General features: G+C 46.9%; 1 protein-coding gene across 1 annotated transcript in view; it reads left to right on the forward strand.

The window, feature by feature from the left end:
* The window catches only part of ADGRD2 (adhesion G protein-coupled receptor D2), a 92787-nt gene that overhangs the window by 35560 nt on the left and 36185 nt on the right, over nt 1-21042 (forward strand). The window contains exons 12-19 of the mRNA XM_060270315.1: nt 1072-1170; nt 1867-1873; nt 2027-2082; nt 7535-7539; nt 8442-8563; nt 8857-8960; nt 10795-10897; nt 13077-13230. Coding sequence (XP_060126298.1) covers nt 1072-1170; nt 1867-1873; nt 2027-2082; nt 7535-7539; nt 8442-8563; nt 8857-8960; nt 10795-10897; nt 13077-13230 — 650 coding nt within the window. The remainder of the gene's footprint in view (nt 1-1071; nt 1171-1866; nt 1874-2026; nt 2083-7534; nt 7540-8441; nt 8564-8856; nt 8961-10794; nt 10898-13076; nt 13231-21042) is intronic.

Genomic DNA, 21042 nt, shown 5'->3' on the forward strand with positions numbered 1-21042 from the left:
TTCTGATTGCTGCCGTCCTTTTTGTTAATTCCGTCATTTCAAAGAATCAATTTTGCCACTCTTCTGATGTGCTTCAGTGAAAAATCCAAGTGTCTAGTACAGGTGGAACTTAGAAAATTAAAATATTGTCGAAAAGCACATTTATTTCAGTAATGCAACTTATTGTTGTTGTTGTTATTATTGTTGTTGTTATTTACTTTTTAAAAAAGGTCTTTATTTCAATTTTTTTAAAAGTATAACAAAATATAACATAACATAATATAAACATAACATAAACACACCAAACACACCTTCAAAAAAAAACTTACAAGAAAATCCAAAAATATACCAAATAAAGAAAAATAAACCATAAAATAAAAAATAAACATCAATAAACCTTTTGTAAAAAGCTTCTGATTGATAACTTATCGATTTCTATAACTTTCCTCTCTCCTGACTCGCTTTCTAAAATTCAATATTTAATTTACCTATTCTAGGTGTTCCTTCTTCCAATAACTACAAAATACAAGAACTCTCTCCATACGTTACTCAATTTAAGCAAATCCGATTTTATCCCTTCTTTTTTCAGGTAGTCCTCTACTGCTTTCCACTCTTTTTGAACTTGCTGTTTGGGATATTTCTTATGGGGGCTGTCATTTTCGCCATAAGATTCATGAATTCAATTAACTAGCCATTCCTGCACCGTTGGTACCCCTTTCCCCTTCCATTTTTTATTTTTATTTATTTTTATTTTGACAAACGCTTTCTTTTGGAAGTTCCACAGGAATAAATAAATAGTTACAATCATACAAAAAAATAAGCAAAAATAAACATCGCTATGACATTTTGCTAATTACACTAGCTGGCCCTGCCACGCGTTGCTGGGGCTCATCATTAATTCCATTTATAATTGACCTGCCTAATGATCAATAATTACATTGACAACAAATCAAGGTTTGACATACATTGCTTTGCGTATCGTGCGTCTATCTCATATATTGGTTTCACCTTTTAAGGTGCGCTACGAAATTCTAATTTTTCAAGTTTCACCTGTAGATAAACAGACAAACACCTTTTCCATTTCTGCCCCAGGTACCTGAACACCCAGGCGGGCTCCTCCATCATCTCCTCCTCTCTGGTCAGCGACCATGAGGAAATCAGCACCGCCGTGCGGTACAGACTCTGGCACCGGTTCAGGTGAGATTTTGCAGTCAAATCCTGCATATTTGTAAGTGCAGTGGTACCTTGACTTACGAATTGAATGTGTTCCAAACACACATTCGTAAGTCGGAAAAATTAGTAAGTCGAATCCCATAGGAATGCATTGGGAGAAAAAATCTGTAAGTCGAAGCAACCCTATCTAAAAATCCGTAAGTCGAAAAAATCCCATCAAAACTGCATCCAAGAGGGCGGCCGGAGCTCCGTTCGTAAGTAGAAACATTCGTACGTAGAGTTATTCGTAAGTAGAGCTACCATTGTATAAAGAGTAATTCGTCACATGATCATTTCTGTTCACAATCGGATGCCAGAAAGCAGACTGGCTTATAAAAAGATACCGTATATACATGTGGAGTCTAGTCATAAAGAATGGGCTCCATCATCCTCTCTTGGCTGGAAGGCTTTGCTGAAATCAAGAATATCATAGTCACTTCTCTCCAGGATGAAGAGGAGCCATTGATGAGCACCCTTTGGGTTCGGTCAGCCAGCCAGTTCCAAATCCACTGAATGGTAGCATTGTCTAGCCCGTATTTCACCAGCTTCTTTGCAAGACTATCATGGGGCACCTTGTCACTCTAGGAATGTTGTGCCTAACTGCCCTTGTGTTTTACATCCCACACAAAGTGGCCCATGTAGCTGCAGGGTGGCTGCCTTGCTGTAACCGGCCAGATCCCAGGTGCTGCTGATCGTTCATGGTGGTGTGTTTGGATTGGCGGCGATCGAGAGGGTGGGGTTGACCCTGTTGGTTGGAGTGGATCCCCTTTGAGGCTCAACCCAGAGCTGCTTCTCTGTAGGGCTCAAGACTCCCCCTGTTTCTGTCCCACCGCAGGCTCTGCCGGACCAGTTTGTGGAGCCAATATGCGCCTTCTGGAACTTCAGCAGAAGGTAGGTACCACATTTTTTCAGACCGTAACACGCACTGGACCATAAAACGTGCCTAATTTTTAGAGGGGGAAAAGCCACGTTTTTGGGGGGATCAGCTCACAGTTGTGTAGTTTTTTTTGCGAAGGGGGAAAGCTCCATTTTTGAGGATCAGCTCCAAGTTGCTGAGTTTCCTTACAAAGGGGGGGGAATCCTGTTTTATGGGGTTCAACTCACAGTTCTGCAGTTTCTCTAGGAAAAGAAAGGGAGCCATTTCTACAGTTTCCAGACAGGTAATCTAATCAGCCAGTCACACGTCTCCCTCTGCAGAAGGGAGGGGCCAGGATGGGAGCTAGATTCCTTATCTCCCTCTTGATCTCTTGCAATCAGCTGTAGAGCGGCTTCCTTTCAACACCCCCTTTCCATCCTGTTAGCCTTTAGCTTTTTCTATATATATTAAAAAGCACACAATCTGCTTTTTGCCCCTGGGCCATTCGGCTCCAGGGACCACGCATTCGCTCAGTAAGACGCACAGACATTTCCTCTTGCTTTTTAGGAGGGAAAAAGTGTGTCTTATCGAGTGAAAAATACGGTAGCTCAGAAAAGGGTTTTGCCTGTATTACGAAAGGAGCGATGGAGAAGACAAGAGCTTAGCTGGCATGGAAGCTCAGATAGCGGCAGGGGCAGAGGAAGCTGCTGCGGCACCCGGGGCAGCACCCAGGGGTGCACCCAGGGGCGCCACGCAGCGCACATGTGTGACGTCACCACACACTCATGCATGCTACATACATGTGCGCCGCGCAGCGGTGGCGACGACAAACTGCTCCAGCGCCCACCTATGCACATGGCGCTCCCGCCGGCAGATACACTGATGCTTCAGAGGCGGGGGCAGAGTGCCACGTGCCCCAGTCTTCTTCAACATCTTTATCAATGACTTGGAGGATGGGCTTGAGGGCATCCTGAGCAAGTTTGCAGACGACACCAAATGGGGAGGGGTGGCTAATACCCCAGAGGACAGGATCACACTTCCAAATGACCTGAACAGATGAGAGAACTGGGCCAAAGCAAACAAGATGAATCTTAACAGGGAGAAATGTAAAGTTCTACACTTGGGCAAGAAAAATGAAAGGATGGGGGACAACTGGCTTGAGAGAAGGACATGTGAAAAGGTTCTAGTAGTCTTGGTAGACCACCAACTTGACATGAGTCAACAGTGTGATGCAGCAGCTCAAAAGGCCAATGCAATTCTGGGCTGCATCAATAGGAGTATAGCATCTAGATCGGGCATCCCCAACCTGCGGCCCTCCAGATGGTTTGGCCTACAACTCCCATGATCCCTCGCTAAAAGGACCAGTGGTCAGGGATGATGGGAAGTGTAGTCCAAAACATCTGGAGGGCCGAAGTTTGGGGATGCCTGATCTAAATCAAGGGAAGTAATAGTTTAACTGTATTCCACTCTGGTCAGACCTCACCTGGAGTACTGTGTCCACTTCTGGGCACCACAGTTCAAGAAGGAGACTGACAAGCTGGAACTTGTCCAGAGGAGGGCAACCAAAATGGTCAAAGGGCTGGAAACGATGCCTTATGAGGAACGGCTTAGGGAGCTGGGTATGTTTAGCCTGGAGAAGAGAAGGTTAAGGGGTGATATGATAGCCATGTTCAAATATATCAAATAATGTCATATAAGAAAGAAGATTCCACCTCAACATTAGGAAGAACTTCCTGACAGTAAGAGCTGCTCGGCAGCGGAATTTGCTGCCAAGGAGTGTGGTGGAGTCTCCTTCTTTGGAGGTCTTTAAACGGAGGTTTGACAGCCATATGTCAGGAATGCTTTGATGGTGTTTCCTGCTTGGCAGGAGGTTGGACTGGATGGCCCTTGTGGTCTCTTCCAACTCTAGGATTCTAGGATTCTATTATCATGTTTGGTGTCGGCCAACCCCCGCTCCCCCTGTAGTTTTCTGCAAAGCCGCACATCTGCTCCTCAATGACCCACGTCAAGGCAACAGCATCCCACGTCAGGCCATATTTATGGCGCACTGAGCATCCCGCATTCCTCGTGGGCCATAATTCTCCAAGTGACTCTCCTCTGTCGCAGGCTGGAGGCAGTAATTCAGTGGAAAGGTCATTCGCTTGCAAATAACTTTGCAAAAGGAAACCTCCCCTCAGCAACGTAGCAGGTTGGGGTGTGAAGAATAAACACATAACCGTCTTATCAATCTCAGGCAAGTGAGTGGATGGGTTGATGGACCAAAAGCAGGAAGGATAAAGGTCTCCCATTTTTCAGGACCGCTTGGAAATGTAAGCAGCTGTCTTGGTATATTTCCTCCGACATTTAAAGAAATAACAAGCTGAGCGAGAGTACTCCACTTGGGCAAGAAAAATGAAAGGCACAAATACAGGATGGGAGACACCTGGCTTGAGAGCAGTACATGTAAAAAGGATCTAGGAGTCTTGGTAGACCACAAACTTGACATGAGTCAACAGTGTGATGCAGCAGCTAAAAAAGCCAATGCAGTTCTGGGCTGCATCAATAAGAGTATAGCATCTAGATCAAGGGAAGTAATAGTACCACTGTCTTCTGCTCTGGTCAGACCTCACCTGGAGTACTGTGTCCAGTTCTTGGCACCACAGTTCAAGAAGGAGACTGACAAGCTGGAAGGTGTCCAGAAGAGGGCAACCAAATTGGTCAAAGGCCTGGAAACGATGCCTTATGAGGAACGGCTTAGGGAGCTGGGTATGTTTAGCCTGGAGAAGAGTCATTGATAAAGATGTTGAAGACTGGGCCCAAGGCAGAACCATGTGGCACCCCACTAGTCACTTCTCTCCAGGATGAAGAGGAGCCATGGATGAGCACCCTTTTGGTTGCCCTCTTCTGGACACGTTCCAGCTTGTCAGTATCCTTCTTGAACTGTGGTGCCCAGAACTGGACACAGTACTCCAGGTGAGGTCTGACAAGAGCAGAAGATGGTGGTCCTATTACTTCTGTTGATCTGGATGCTATACTCCTATTGATAGCAGGCCCTTTTATCACCTGCACAGGTCATGCCCATCTCATTTACCTGCAGAGGAAGTCCATCCCAGGTGAGTTTTCTCCTGGCTGGGCAGACATCCCCTTGGGTGGTCATAGAATCATAGAGTTGGAAAACCAAAAAGGCCATCCAGGCCATCGTTTCCAGCCCTTTGACCATTTTGGTTGCCCTCTTCTGGACACGTTCCAGCTTGTCAGTCTCCTTCTTGAACTGTGGTGCCCAGAACTGGACACAGAACTCCAGGTGAGGTCTGGCCAGAGCAGAATACAGTGGTACTATTACTTCCCTTGATCTAGATGCTATACTCCTCTTGATGCAGCCCAGAATCACATTGGCTTTTTGAGCTGCTGCATCACACTGTTGACTCATGTCAAGTTTGTGCTCTACCAAGACTCCTAGATCCTTTTCACATGTACTGCTCTCAAGCCAGGTGTCACCCATCCTTTCATTATTATTTTTTGCCTAAGTGTAGTACTTTACATTTCTCCCTGTTCAAATTCATCTCGTTTGCTTTGGCCCAGTTGTCTAATCTGTTCAGGTCATTTGGAAGTGTGATCCTGTCCTCTGGGGTATTAGCCACCCCTCCCCATTTGGTGTCATCTGCAAACTTGCTCAGGATGCCCTCAAGCCCATCATCCAAGTCATTGATGAAGATGTTGAATAAGACTGGGCCCAAGACAGAATCCTGTGGCACCCCACTAGTCACTTCTCTCCAGGATGAAGAGGAGCCATGGATGAGCACCCTTTGGGTTTGGTCAGCCAGCCAGTTCCAAATCCACTGAATGGTAGCATTGTGTAGCCTGCATTTTACCAGCTTCTTTACAAGAATCTCATGGGGCACCTTGTCAAAGGCCTTGCTGAAATCAAGAATATCATAGTCACTTCTCTCCAGGATGAAGAGGAGCCATTGATGAGCACCCTTTGGGTTCGGTCAGCCAGCCAGTTCCAAATCCACTGAATGGTAGCAATAGTCTTGACTCAGCACAAGGCAGCGTCTTCTCATGTACCTTCTGTTGAGTAGGCTGGAGAGTGTTTGTCGGGTGCTTCTTCTGGTCATGGTGGCTGGGCCTGGGCTCTACAGTTCATTGGTCCAACCGTTCCAAATCCTTTCCAGGGTTCCAGAAACTGATCCCTGGTGCCGGCTTCCCTATGTTGCTGTTGTTTAGTCATTTAGTCATGTCTGACTCTTCGTGACCCCATGGATCAGAGCACTCCAGGCACTCCTGTCTTCCACTGCCTCCCGTAGTTTCGTCAGACTCATGTTGGTAGCTTCGAGAACACTGTCCAACCATCTCGTCCTCTGTCGTCTCCTTCTCCTTGTGGCCTCCATCTTTCCCAACATCAGGGAGTCTTCTCTTCTCATGAGGTGGCCAAAGTCTTGGAGCATGTTGGTGGCTTCGAGAACACTGTACAACCATCTCATCCTCTGTTGTCCCCTTCTCCTTGTGCCCTCCATCTTTCCAACATCAGGGTCTTTTCCATGGAGTCTTCTCTTCTCATGAGGTGGCCAAAGTCTTGGAGCATGTTGGTGGCTTCGAGAACACTGTCCAACCATCTCGTCCTCTGTCGTCCCCTTCTCCTTGTGCCCTCCATCTTTCCCACCATCAGGGTCTTTTCCATGGAGTCTTCTCTTCTCATGAGGTGGCCAAAGTCTTGGAGTATGTTGGTAACTACGAGAACACTGTCCAACCAACTCATCCTCGGTTGTCCCCTTCTCCTTGTGCCCTCCATCTTTCCCAACATCAGGGAATCTTCTCTTCTCATGAGGCGGCCAAAGTCTTGGAGCATGTTGGTATTGGTAAAACCTTTATTGGCATCAAACAAACACGAAAACAAAATAATAACAGATAAAAACTATCACTGTGGCAAACACTGTGTTAAAAGAAGGAAGGGAGTATTCCGCTATCCGCTTTCATGACATTGGAGCTTCTAATAATTCAGATCTGCAGAATATAACAACGAGAAAATAGCAAATGAAGATAATGAGCCACCATCTTGGTGAGCACCTGGTCCTTCCCCAACAATCGGAATTGTAAGATTTCCCGCTCTGGTCTCCTTCTGGGGATGCAGAGCCGGTCCAGGAATTGTTGACGAAGGTTGTCGTAAAGTTTACAGTGAAGAACCATATGTAGAAGGCTTTCCACCTGGGGGTCATGACACGGACAGATCCTCTCATCCTTCGCCCTGCCCGAGAACCTTCCCCACAGGAGGTTTGATGGGTTTGCGTTGAACCTGGCCAACGAAAATGCCCTTTTTTCTTGATGGTTCAGTAGAAAGTCAAGATAATTAGGTTTTGTTTCATGAGCCCACGGGAGGTGGAAAAGAAGGGAGGAACATGTTTTGCCAGCTGCCGCTATAAGTTCTTAGTGCTCAATGTCCCACAACCTAGTTATAACTGTGGCTTTGGCAGATTGTAAGGACATTGAGCGAAGAAATTCCACTGAAAGCCCCAGTTGCTGTACCTTCCTGTTGAAGTGTTGCAGCCCTGGGGGGAGGAAGGTGTCCGAAAGTATTACCTGGAGGAAGGAATCTCTGTCAGAGTCGAGGCAGATTTTTAGCCAGAATATAAGAAATCTTACCCAGGCGACAGATTCAACCTTGTGTTGAGCTCCCTCTAAGCATAAAACTGAATATGGGATGCATCGTGGAACAGAGAAAATCTTGTAGAGGAAGGCTGATTGCACTTGCTCTACTATCTGGGTGAACCCCGGGAACCAGATTGGAATGCCGTATAGCAGTTGAGAAATGGTCTTGGCATTGTAGACCTTGAGCGCAGAAGGAATATGCGAGTTGTTGTAAAAAAACGCATAATAGCCTGCATGGATATCTTACTGGCGTTCACCGCCGCGCCTCGATGTGGAGACCAGAGGAGCCTATGGTGGCATGTTGGTAGCTTCGAGAACACTGTCCAAACATCTCGTCTTCTGCCGTCCCCTTCTCCTTGTGCCCTCCATCTTCCCCAACATCAGGAAAGTCTTCTCTTCTCATGAGGTGGCCAAAGTATTGGAGCCTCAGCTTCAGGATCTGTCCTTCCAGTGAGCACTCAGGGCTGATTTCCTTCAGAATGGATAGGTTTGATCTTCTTGCAGTCCATGGGACTCTCAAGAATCTCCTCCAGCACCAGAATTCAAAAGCAGCCATTCTTCGGCAATCAGCCTTCTTGATGGTCCAGCTCTCACTTCCATACATCACTACTGGGAAAACCATAGCTTTAACTAGACAGACCTTGGTTTATATTCGTTTTAGCTGCCCTGAGCCCGGTTTCTAAACCGGGAAGGGCAGGGTATAAATAAATGAATAATAATTATCATATTAGCCCCACAGGAGGAGGAGGAGGAGGAGGAGGAGGAGGAGGAGGAGGAGGAGGCTGGTCCACTGCAGGTTGCTCTGTTATCACCTCCCATGTGGAATTCACGACCTGCTCTTGCAACCACACCACCAACTTTGCGGTGCTGCTCCAGTTCTACGAGGTGCAGGTGAGAGAGACCGAGCCCTTGCTTAAGGGAACCGGGGGGGGGCAGGTTGGGGGGGGAACAGGCCTTAGTGCTATCCCGTGTAATTTTTGTTTCGGGAGCTTGCAGCCCGGGTAACTTAGATTGAAATAATCACTTACCTCTTCTGGGGAGGGGCTTGGTGGCTGGGGAGGGGCTTGGGTAGGACACCCAGGTGTTGCACTTACCCCAACGCCTGCCAACTGAGGCAGCCGCCTCACTTTGCCTAACAGCAGAGCTGACCCTGCTTAGCAAGTTCTTCCTGTATGTTTGAGCAGAGGAGTGCGGAGGAGGAGTCGACCCTGAAGACTTTGACCTTTGTCGGCTGCGGTGTCTCGTTCTGCGCCCTGATCGTCACCTTCGTCCTCTTCCTGGCAGTTGGGTAAGGCTGGATCGGGGCCCCGTCTCCAGAAACAACACAGGTGTACGATGGGGTGATTTCCTTACAGAAGAACATCATAACACTCTGTTGGATCAGGGCGCATAGGCGTTTATCCGCCCGTGAACCGAGCCGCCCGCTCGGCAAGTCCCCCGTGCGCTGCGCTAAACCAACATGACGCGGGGCAGCCACTCGCTGAGCGGCGCTGGAAATCGTGCCTGCACCTGTGCAGACACTGGAAAGCACAGAAGCTGTGGACATGCGCAGAAGGCATTTCCGGCGCTGTGAACATGGACGGCGCAGCACCGGATTCTTTTTATATGTATTCTGTTTGTATCTTTTGTAGCTGTTATTGTCGTGTGAAGAAACTTTAGTACTGTATTTTTCGCTCTATAAGACACACTTTTTTCCTCCTCAAAAGTAAGAGGAAATGTCTGTGCGACTTGTGGAGTGAATGCGTGGTCCCTGGAGCCGAATTGCCCAGGGGCGAAAAGCAGATCATGCTTTTTTTCTTTTTAGGAAAAGCTAAAGGCTAACAAGAGGGAAAGAGGGTGTTGAAAGGAAGCCGCTCAGCAGCTGATTGCAAGAGATCGGGGAGGGAGATAAGGGGTGCTAGCTCCCTTCCCAGCACTGCCCCCTTGCCCAGGCCTCCATTGTTGAATGTTCTGCAGAGGGAGGCTGTTTGTTTCCCCAGTGACATGTGACTGGTTGATTAGATTGGAGCTGATCCTCCAAAATGGAGCTTTCCCCCTTTGCAAAAGAAGCTGCACAACTTTGAGCTGATCCTCAAAAAATGGAGCTTTTCCCATTTGCAAAAGAAGCTGCAGAACTTTGAGCTGATCCCCCCCCCCAAAAAACAGGGCTTTTCCCATTTGCAAAAAACTGCACAACTTTGAGCTGATCCTCAAAAAATGGAGCTTTTCCCATTTGCAAAATAACTGCACAACTTTGAGCTGATCCCAAAAAACAGGGCTTTTCCCACTTGCAAAAGAAGCTGCACAACCTTGAGCTGATCCCCCCCAAAACAGGGCTTTTCCCACTTGCAAAAAAACTCCACAACTTTGAGCTGATCCTCAAAAAAAATGGAGCTTTCCCCCTTTGCAAAAGAAGCTGCACAACTTTGAGCTGATCCTCCAAAAAATGGAGCTTCTCCCATTTGCAAAAATACTGCACAACTTTGGGCTGATCCACAAAAAATGGAGCTTTCCCCCTTTGCAAAAGAAGCTGCACAACTTTGAGCTGATCCCCCCCAAAAACAGGGCTTTTCCCATTTGCAAAAAAAAACCTGCACAATTTTGAGCTGATCCTCAAAAAAATGGCGCTTTCCCCCTTTCCTAAAGAAGCTGCAGAACTGTGAGTTGAACCTCATAAAAACAGGATTTTTCCCCTTTGCAAAAAAAGCTGCAAAACTTTGAGCTGATCCTCCAAAAAACAGGGCTTTTCCCCTTTGCAAAAGAAGCTGCAGAACTTTGAGCTGATCCCCCCAAAACAGGGCTTTTCCCATTTGCAAAAAAACTGCACAACTTTGAGCTGATCTTCAAAAAAATGGAGCTTTCCCCCTTTCCTAAATAAGCTGCAGAACTGTGAGTTGAACCTCATGAAAACAGGATTTCCCCGCTTTGCAAAAAAAGCTGCACAACTTTGAGCTGATCCCCCAAAAACCAGGGCTTTCCCCCTTTCCTCCTCTAAAAATTGGGTGTGTCTTTTGGTCAGGTGCATCTTATGGAGTGAAAAATGTGGTAATTTTGAAAAATGTGGCCAATCAACAAAGGGGGGGGTGGCACTCCCAGCTTTGTTTCTTGACTCCCATCACCCCATCCTCCCTCCCTCCCTGCAGGGTCCCGAAGAGTGAACGGACCACAGTCCACAAGAACCTGATATTCGCGCTGGCCGCTGCAGAAGCCTTGCTCATGTTCAGCGAATTGGCCAAAACCAACCAGGTAGGGAAGGGGGCGCGGGTGGCGCTGTGGGTTCAACCCCAGAGCCTAGGGCTTGCCGATTGGAAGGTCGGTAGTTCAAATCCCCGCCACGGGGTGAGCTCCCGTTGCTTGGTCTCTGCTCCTGCCCACCTAGCAGTTCGAAAGCACGAAAAGGTGCAAGTAGATCAATATGGAAGGGAAAGGGCGTTTCCATGCGCTGTTCTGGTTCGCCAGAAGCGGTGTTGTCATGCTGGCTACATGACCCGGAAGCTGTACGCCGGCTCCCTCGGCCAATGACGCGAGATGAGTGCCGCAACCCCAGAGTCGGTCACAACTGGACCTAATGCAGGCTAGACAATGCTACCATTCAGTGGATTTGGAACTGGCTGGCTGACCAAACCCACAGGGTGCTCATCAATGGCTCCTCCTCATCCTGGAGAGAAGTGACTATGATATTGCATTGGCTTTTTTAGCTGCTACATCACACTGTTGACTCATGTCAAGTTTGTGGTCTACCAAGACTCCTCGATCCTTTTCACATGTACTGCTCTCAAGCCAGGTGTCACCCATCCTTTCATTTTTTTTTGCCCAAGTGGAGTACTTTACATTTCTCCCTGTTCAAATTCACCTGGTTTGCTTTGGCCCAGTTGTCTAATCTGTTCAGGTCATTTGGAAGTGTGATCCTGTCCTCTGGGGTATTAGCCACCCCTCCAAATTTGGTGTCATCTGCAAACTTGCTCAGGATGCCCTCAAGCCCATCATCCAAGTCATTGATGGAGATGTTGAATAAGACTGGGCCCAAGACAGAACCCTGTGGCACCCCACTAGTCACTACTCTCCAGGATGAGGAGGAGCCATTGATGAGCACCCTTTAGGTTCGGTCAGCCAGCCAGTTCCAAACCCACTGAATGGTAGCATTGTCTAGACCGCACTTTACCAGCTTCTTTACAAGAATCTCATGGGGCACCTTGTCACAGGCCTTGTTGAAATCAAGATAGGCTATATCCACAGCGTTCCCATCATCTACCAGGCTTGTAATTCTGTCAAAAAAATCTCTTCTTCTTCTTCTTCTTCTTCTTCTTCTTCTTCTTCTTCTTCTTCTTCTTCTTCTTCTTTGGTTCCGGAAGTCTGTACTTAACCTGAAGTGTACTTAAGCTGAAGCGAAATATATATACATAAACTAGCTGGCCCGGCCACGCGTTGCTGTGGCAATTTTGAAAAAATGGAATTAGAAATTTGACGTTGTAAAGCAGGCATCCGCAAACTGCGGCCCTCCCGATGTTATGGCCTACAACTCCCATGATCCCTAGCTTACAGGGCCAGTGGTCGGGGATGATGGGAATTGTAGTCCAAAACATCTGTTTTTTTTTTTAATATTTTTATTAATTTTCCAATTAAAACCAATTATATCACATTCAATATTTCAAATTATACACATATATATATCAATCAGACCGAATGTTATGCCAAATCATCTAAAGAATTTTTTATTTGGGTTCCCATGCTTCAAGAAATTGGGAATTCCTCGCAACTGTCCACTGCCGTCTTTTTTCTAAAGTTCAAATCGTCCTTCAAGTTCATAATAATCCAGATCTTCCCCTTACAGTCACATAGATGTTTTCCACTTTCACGATTGTTTCCCAGCTGCTGATATAAATATCAAACAAAGTCTCACAGATGTTCTTTCTCCTGTGTGAGTTAATCAGTCCAGCCTCCCCATAAATCTTCTTAATGGAGCTCCTGTTGCGTTGAAGCAATTCGAAGTAGCGCCATCTTAAAAAGCTCAAATCACTTTCGCTTTTCTCTCATAGCCATGAAGATTTACGATCATTATAGAATTTACAGCTTTTCCAGGCAGGAGACCCAAACATCAAACCATAGACTCTTGGTAAATTAATGGATCTCCTTGCCCTATAGCTGAACTTAGCTTCAGGTCGCTGCTCCAATTTAAAGTGTGTCACAGCTCATAAATCCTCCGAACGCATTCAGAACTCCTTCCGTCCGACTAGGGGGGGGCTTTTCTCATCGGCAACTCCACATCTTTAAAAAAATATGCTCAGTAACAACAGTTATAAGGTTCAACTCACACAGTCTTTGTAGTCCAAAACATCTGGAGGGCCGAAGTTGGGGGACGCCTGGGCTATATCCACAGCATTCCCTTCATCTACCAGGCTTCTGATTCTGGCATTCCTCTCCCCAGGGTGTGTGCTTTGCCGTCACGGCCTTCTTGCACCTCTTCTTCATGGCTGCCTTTGCCTGGATGCTGGTGGAAGGTCTTCTGCTGTGGAGCAAAGTGGTGGCTGTGAACATGAGTGAGGACCGGCGAATGCGATTTTACTACGTAACTGGATGGGGTCAGTGTCCCAGTGGGGATGAAGCAGGGAGGGAAAGAGAGGGCATCTTGTTAAAGTTGGTACTCATACACTTGTGACCCGGGTGGCGCTGTGGGTTATACCCCAGAGCTTAGGGCTTGCCAATCGGAAGGTCAACGGTTCGAATTCCCACCACGGGGTGAGTTCCCATTGCTCGGTCCCAGCTCCTGCCCACCTAGCAGTTCAAAAGCATGGCAAAGGGCAAGGACAGTGGTACCTCGGTTTAAGTACACAATTGGTACTGGAAGTCTGTAATTAAGCTGAAGCGTACTTAACCTGAAGCGAACTTTCCCATTGAAAGAAATGAAAAGTGGATTGATCCGTTTCAGGCGGTCCGCATAGTACTTAAACGAAAGCGTACTTAACCTGAAGGGAATGTTCCCATTGAAAGTAATGGAAGGTGGATTGATCCGTTCCAGACGGTCCTCGGAGTACTCAACCTGAAGCGTACTTAACCCGAAGTATGAGTGTACTGTAATTGGTTCCCGAAGTCCGTACTTAACCTGAAGCGTACTTAACCTGAAGCAAACTTTCCCACTGAAAGGAATGGGAAATAGATTAATCCGTTCCAGACGGGTCCGCAGAGTACTTAAACTGAAGCGTACTTAACCCGAAGTATGAGTGTAATTGGTTCTGGAAGTCCGTACTTAACCTGAAGCGTACTTAACCTGAAGCAAACGTTCCCATTGAAAGCAATGCAAAGTGGATTAATCCGTTCCAGATGGTCCATGGAGTACTTAAACTGAAGCGTACTTAACCTGAAGCGAACTTTCCCATTGAAAGTAATGGAAAGTGGATGAATCTGTTCCAGACCGTCCGTGGAGTACTTAAACTGAAGCATAAGTAACCTGAAGTATGAGTGTAATTGGTTCTGGAAGTCCGTACTTAAACTGAAGCGTACTTTCCCACTGAAAGTAATCCAAAGTGGATTAATCTGTTCCAGACAGTCCGTGGAGTACTTAAACTGAAGCGTACTTAAACTGAAGCGTACTTTCCCATTGAATGTAATGCAAAGTGGATTAATCCGTTCCAGATGGTCCATGGAGTACTTAAACTGAAGTGTACTTAACCTGAAGCGAACTTTCCCATTGAAAGTAATGGAAAGTGGATGTATCCGTTCCAGACAGTCCGCGGAGTACTTAAACTGAAGCATATGTAACCCGAAGTATGAGTGTAATTGGTTCTGGAAGTCCATACTTAAACTGAAGTGTACTTTCCCATTGAAAGTAATGCAAAGTGGATTAATCCATTCCGGAAGGTCCACAGACTACTTAAACTGAAGCGTACTTAACCTGAAGCGAACTTTCCCATCCCATTGAAACAAAATCAAAAAATTCCTTCCAGCAGCACCTTAAAGACCAAATCAGTTTTTAATTTTGTATGAGCTTTCGTGTGCATGCGCACTTCTTCAGATACACTGAATTAGAAGTCCCCAGACGCTTATATGTAGAGAAAGGGTGGGTAGGGGTGGTGGAAATGGGTGATAGACTGTGGCATAGTTTCCTAGCCTATTCTGTAAGATAAGTGGATTGTAGAGGGTTCTTAATTCTAAGACCCCTCTTAGAAACTATGCCACTCCTCCCCAACCTTTCTCTACATATAAGCGTCTGGGGACTTCTATTTCAGTGTATCTGATGAAGTGTGCATGCACACAAAAGCTCATACCAAAATAAAAAAACTTAGTTGGTCTTTAAGGTGCTGCTGGAAGGAATTTTTTTATTTTGTTTCGACTACGTCAAACCAACATGGCTACCTATCTGTAACTTTCCCATTGAAAGTAATGGAAAGTGGATTGATCCCTTCCAGACGGTCCGCGGAGTACTTAAAATGAAGCGTACTTAACCTGAAGCGAACTTTCCCATTGAAATGAATGGAAAGTGGATTCATCCGTTCCAGATGGGTCCATGGAGTACTCAACCTGAAGCGGACTTAACCTGAAGTATGAGTGTAATTGGTTCTGGAAGTCCATACTTAACCTGAAGCGTACTTAACCTGAAGCGAACTTTCCCATTGAAAGGAATGGAAAGTGGATTAATCCGTTCCAGACAGGTCCCCGGAGTACTTCAACTGAAAGTAGTTAAACCGAAGCATACTCAAACTGAGGTACGACTGTAGACAAATAGTTCTCGCTCCAGCAGGAAGGGAAACGGCGTTTCCCTGTGCTGCTCTGGTTCGCCAGAAGTGGCTTTGTCATGCTGGCCACATGACCTGGAAGCTGTACACTGGCTCCCTCGGCCAATAACGCGAGATGAGCACCGCAACCCCAGAGTCGGTCACGACTGGACCTAATGGTCAGGGGTCCCTTTACCTTTCCCTTAAGTACAGGTGAAACTCAGAAAATTAGAATATCCTCGAAAAGGGCCTTGATTTCAGTCATGCAAGTTCTTATTTTTAATTTTAATTTTAATTTTGACAAATGCTTTCTTTTCGAAATTCCACAGGAATAAAACAAATCGACCAATCATACAAAAACAAACATCGCTATGACATTCCATTCATTCCATTCCATTTATAATTGACCTGCCTAACGACAAATAATTAGAATGGCAACAAATCAAGGCTGGACATACCTTGCTTTGCATGTCATGCATCTATCTCAGGCATCCCCAGACTTCAGCCCTCCATATGTTTTGGACTACGATTCCCATCTTCCCCGACCACTGGTCCTGTAACTAGGGATAATGGGAGTTGTAGTCCAAAACATCTGGAGGGCCGGAGTTTGGGGATGCCTGGGTCAAGGCATTGGCTTAGATCAGGCACCCTCAAACTCCAGCCCTCCAGATGTTTTGGACTACAATTCCCATCTTCCCCAACCACTGGTCCTGTTAGCTAGCGATCATGGGAGTTGTAGTCTAAAACATCTGGAGGGCCGCAGTTTGGGGGTGCCTGGGTCAAGGCATTGGCTTAGACCAGGCATCCCCAAACTTCGGCCCTCCAGATGTTTTGGACTATAATTCCCATCTTCCCCGACCACTGGTCCTGTTAGCTAGGGGTCATGGGAGTTGTAGGCCAAAACTGTGACGGGTATAGGGCTCCGTTGAGTTGTTTATGACTCAATTAGGAGCCTCTGATTATCGCCCGGCGCGCTTCCTCTCCGCTTCTCTGCTTCCGTAGAACCGGGCTGGCAGTAAAACACACACACAGCAGAGTTCTTCTTCTCACACAGCGAAAGCTTGTATAGCCGTTGGATAAAAAGCCTCTTAAGAACACACAGAGTCCAAAGTGTTCTAATAACTACTTAAGTTTATTCTAGAGAGAAAAATAACAAACAACCTGGTGAGAGCGCAGACATCTTGCGACCGTCTCCCAGGCAGAAACGAAACCAACTGCAACATACAGAAACACTTCTGGTACATTCTGTAACATGATCTTCCTCAGTGGTCAGGTGCTACAGTACACAGTTAACTCTTTAGTTACTTGTTACTCATCACACCCCCTCTCACCTGAACACTGGGGATAGCGGGTATCCAAACTTACCCCAAAACCAACCCTTCACAGAATTCCCCATGCCGTTGGAAACTCAAGGGTTTTGTGAACCCATCTGCTAGGTTCTCTTGGCTTGGACAATACCTCAACTTCACCAAGCCTACCTGTATGCTCTGACATACGTTTCGGAAGCGGATGTCTAAGTGTTTGGTTCTGGCTTTGAACTGTCCAGACTCCGCCAGTCTCAAAGATGGTTGATTGTCGCCCCAAACAGTGATGGGCTGGCTACAATCACCCCAGATTTCCTGGACCAAACATCTGTAGTACTCCAATTCAGTGCATGTCGCAGACAACGCACAGAATTCGGCTTCCGTGGAAGACATTGCTATTAGGCTTTGCCTGCGCGACCGCCAACCAATCAGGGCATTTCCAAACTTGACTACCAAACCAGTCACTGACTTCCTGTCCTCCTAATTGGCCCAATCAGCATCTGCAAAACAAGTGAGTTGTGGCTCACCTTGCGCTGACATCTCCAAACAATACTCTTTGGTCTCCTGCAAATACCTAAGCACTCTCTTAATGCCATTCCAAGCATGCACGCTAGGTTTCGATGCTTCTCTACTGAGCAAATTGACTGCAAAAGCAATATCTGGTCTGCTCCATTGTGACAAATACAACAGACTCCCTAGCGCTGACTGAAACACTTCAGGACTCTCAAACGCTACTTTGTCCTTCACTTGTGACTCTTTCACAAAGTTTGTCTCCATGGGTGTTCTGACCCCTTTACAGTCAGACATTCTGAACTTCTCAAGCAAATGTTCAATCTTGCCTTTCTGACTGAGCAAGAAACTTCCATCCTCAGTTCTGTCTATCTGCACACCTAGATAAACATTCACTGCACCTAGATTCTTGAGTTTGAACCTCTTGCCTAGCTCTTTTGCAAACTTCTGCACTTGCATCTGGCTCTTTGCTAAGCAGATCAAGTCATCAACATAGACAAGCAACAGTTCTTGCTGTTCTCCTTCACCTCTGAGATACAGACAACTGTCAGCTAGACTCTTCCTGAAACCTAGGCTCTTCAAAACAGAATCAAGACATGAATTCCAATTTTTTTCGGATTGCTTCAGACCGTAGATCGACTTGTGCAGCTTCCACACCTGACCTGGCACGTCACTCTCAAACCCTGGAGGAGGCAACATGTACAACTCCTCCTGGAGGTCAGAGTTCAAATAAGCGGTGTCCACATCAAAGTGGTTGACCACTAGGCCTCTCTGCGCTGCAGTCGCTAAAAGCATCCTGAAAGATTCCGCTCTCGAAGTCGGACTAAAGACATCTGTGTAGTGGATTCCTTTCTTCTGAGTAAAACCTCTAGCCACTAATCTAGCCTTGTACTGAGGCTCTCCAGTCACTGTGGGTTTCAGCCTGTAGACCCACCTACAACTGACTGCTTTCTTACCTTCTGGCAACTGTGTTAGGCTATACACACCAAGAGATTGCATGGAGTTCAACTCTTTCTCCATTGCAACTTTCCACTTCCTAGCTTCCTCTACTGACAACTGTTGCACCTCTTCAAAGCTTTCAGGCTCACACACTGCTAGGTTCGCCCATACACTGACAGCTGTAAACCTTTCAGGTGGTTTACCTTTCGTGGTGCGTTTTGAACGCCTTGGTCCCACATCTTCCCCCTCTAAATCCGAACTGCTTGTCTCTGACTGTGGCTCTCTCGGACTAGCAGCACTGTCAAGAGACTTACTACGCTTTGCAGCCCCCTCTGGGCTTGCTTTGGGTGAAGTGGGTGACCTACCACGTTTGCTGTACTTCCCAGGCTTGACCTGGGGTGAAGTCGGTGCGCTTCTGACTTCTTGCTTCACTTCCCTAGGAGCTACACCACTTGGACCAGCTACCTGACCTGGATCTGGTCCTGCAGCACCTGGAACTCCAGCATCAGCCACCTGAGTTTCCTCTTCCTGGTCAAAACCTGAAGACCAGTCAAGAAGAACTTCGGGGTTAGCATGAATGCGTCTCCAGCCCTCTTGTTCACAGAACGTAGCACTCCTGCTAATGTGAACGCGGGTTTGGTCCCCCTCTGCTGGTACAAACCTCCAAGCCTTCGAGAACGGTTCGTAACCACAGAAGATCATTTTTCTGGATCTTGATCCTCCCTTTCTGCGCTTCTGCTTTGGAATTAGAACCCAAGCCTCACACCCAAAAGTTCTGAAATAGTGCACCTTCGGAACTTTGCCATACAACATGTAGTAGGGTGTGTTGTCCACAACTGAATTAAAAGCGCGATTTGAACAATAATTCACAAATTTATAGCATTCCCCCCAAAACTTCTGGGGTAGTCCTGCATCAAACAACGTTGCCTCCACCAGTTCAGACAGCGTTCTAAATTTCCTTTCAGCTAAACCATTCTCCTGTGGACTAAAAGGAGCGGTTTTTCTGTGCCTAATTCCCTTGCTTCGGAAAAACCCTTGTAGTTCTGCACTCAAAAACTCTCCCGCCCTGTCACTCTGAAAACACTGGACAGTGACGGAGAACTGTAGTTCTACTTCGGCTACCCACTCCTGTATCACTTTGGCAGCCTCCCCCTTCTCTTTCAGTGTTATGACCCAGGAAAAATGGCTGAAATCATCCAGAAGACACAAAACATATTTTGAACCACCTAAACTTAACGTTGACATAGGCCCAGAAATATCCAAGTGCACTAACTGAAATGGTTTTGTGCTCTTCCTCTCAGACCTAGGATAAGAGCATCTCTTCGTCTTCGCTTTCGCACATGCGCGGCATTGCAGGTGTTTTTGACATGGCTTGAACCTGCAACCTTTGACAAAATCAGGGGCTTTTTTCACATAAGGAAAAGACATATGACAATATTTCCTGTGCCAAGCATGAATACAATCCTTATGGATGGCGCCCTCTGTGCCCTTTGGGGTATTGGCACTTTTAGCCTGAGCATCACCAGTGTTACTTCCACCTGCTTGCCCCCTCCCATCTAGGACAAACAGACCATCAGACCCAACAGTAACGCTTACCAGCTCAGCCCCATCTCTGGCAATTTTGCAAACACCATTGGCAAAACTTATTTCAAAGCCTTCACGCAATAAGCAAGACACACTTAAAAGACCATTCTCCATGCCTGGTACAACATAAACATCAAGGTTAGTGTCTAAGCATTGCATATAAAAAACACCATTGCTTTTAATTGTTCCAGAAGAACCATCAGCAAGATGCAGGCTCTTTTCATCTTCAAGTGGCCTGCAGTTCAGGATCTGTCCTGAAGGAGGTACAAGATGATGGGTGCTGCCTGAGTCGATAATAAAAGTGAAACTGTCCTGTCCTCTGTTTCGAACCGTTGCTAAGGCAGCAGAAAGACGGCTGACAGGCTTATCTGGAGTTTTCCCACGTCCTCTGCCTCGGCGCTGCTGGCTGGTCCCACGACCACGTCCGCTGGGTTGCCTGGCACCTGGCTGAGTGACCTTGGCTGCTTCCGGAGCTGGGCAAAATCTCGCTACGTGCCCAGGCTGCTGGCACCGATAGCAAAGCCTTGTTGCGCACGCACTCACAGTGGATTCCTCAGTGCTTTTTACTGCACCCCCACTGGCTTCTCTGCGCCCACGGCCCCCCTTCTCAGCCGATTCTTTCTGGCGTCTCTGTTCCTCATCCGCCAAACTGTCCCAGGCTTGCTTGGCATTCTCAGCATTTTGCACATAGGGCAGTTGCGTAGTATCGCAGCTCATGGCAATGGCACATAGAGCCTTATTGTCTTTCCTGGTTTCTGCTGCAAACCTCTGTGCTTCAGCTGCTGAATTATCAGCGACAGGGGTTGGAGGATTTAACACACAAGTCCACAAATCCTTTCCTAGCAACCACATTCTGGCCCTTTCTCTCCACTCTGCATAGTTGTCGCCATTCAACCTCTGGAACGGCACGACAAATGACTCCTGTAGCTGCTCCGCCATCTTGTCCACCCCCGGGCTCCGTGTCTGTGTACTCACTCAGAATAGCTCACGTTGCTCCTCCGGGTAGACTGCGGATCCCAGCCTTCTGGTACAGGGTCTTTCTGCTAGCGAGTGCATCTGTTAATTGCCGACTGCAAAACAACAGGTTTCTCCCAGCTAGCTCTTTACACCGGCTTTCTCCACGGCTTTTACAGCTGCAATCACCTTTTATTGCTTTGGTGATTGATTAGGTTCTATGAACCATAACCTGTCACCCAGAACTTGTGACAGGTGAGTCCATGACCTGTTATCTCCCATAACCTGTGACGGGTATAGGGCTCCGTTGAGTTGTTTATGACTCAATTAGGAGCCTCTGATTATCGCCCGGCGCGCTTCCTCTCCGCTTCTCTGCTTCCGTAGAACCGGG

This window comes from Zootoca vivipara, chromosome Z (genome assembly GCF_963506605.1).
Source record: "Zootoca vivipara chromosome Z, rZooViv1.1, whole genome shotgun sequence".
NCBI classification, from domain to species: domain Eukaryota; kingdom Metazoa; phylum Chordata; class Lepidosauria; order Squamata; family Lacertidae; genus Zootoca; species Zootoca vivipara.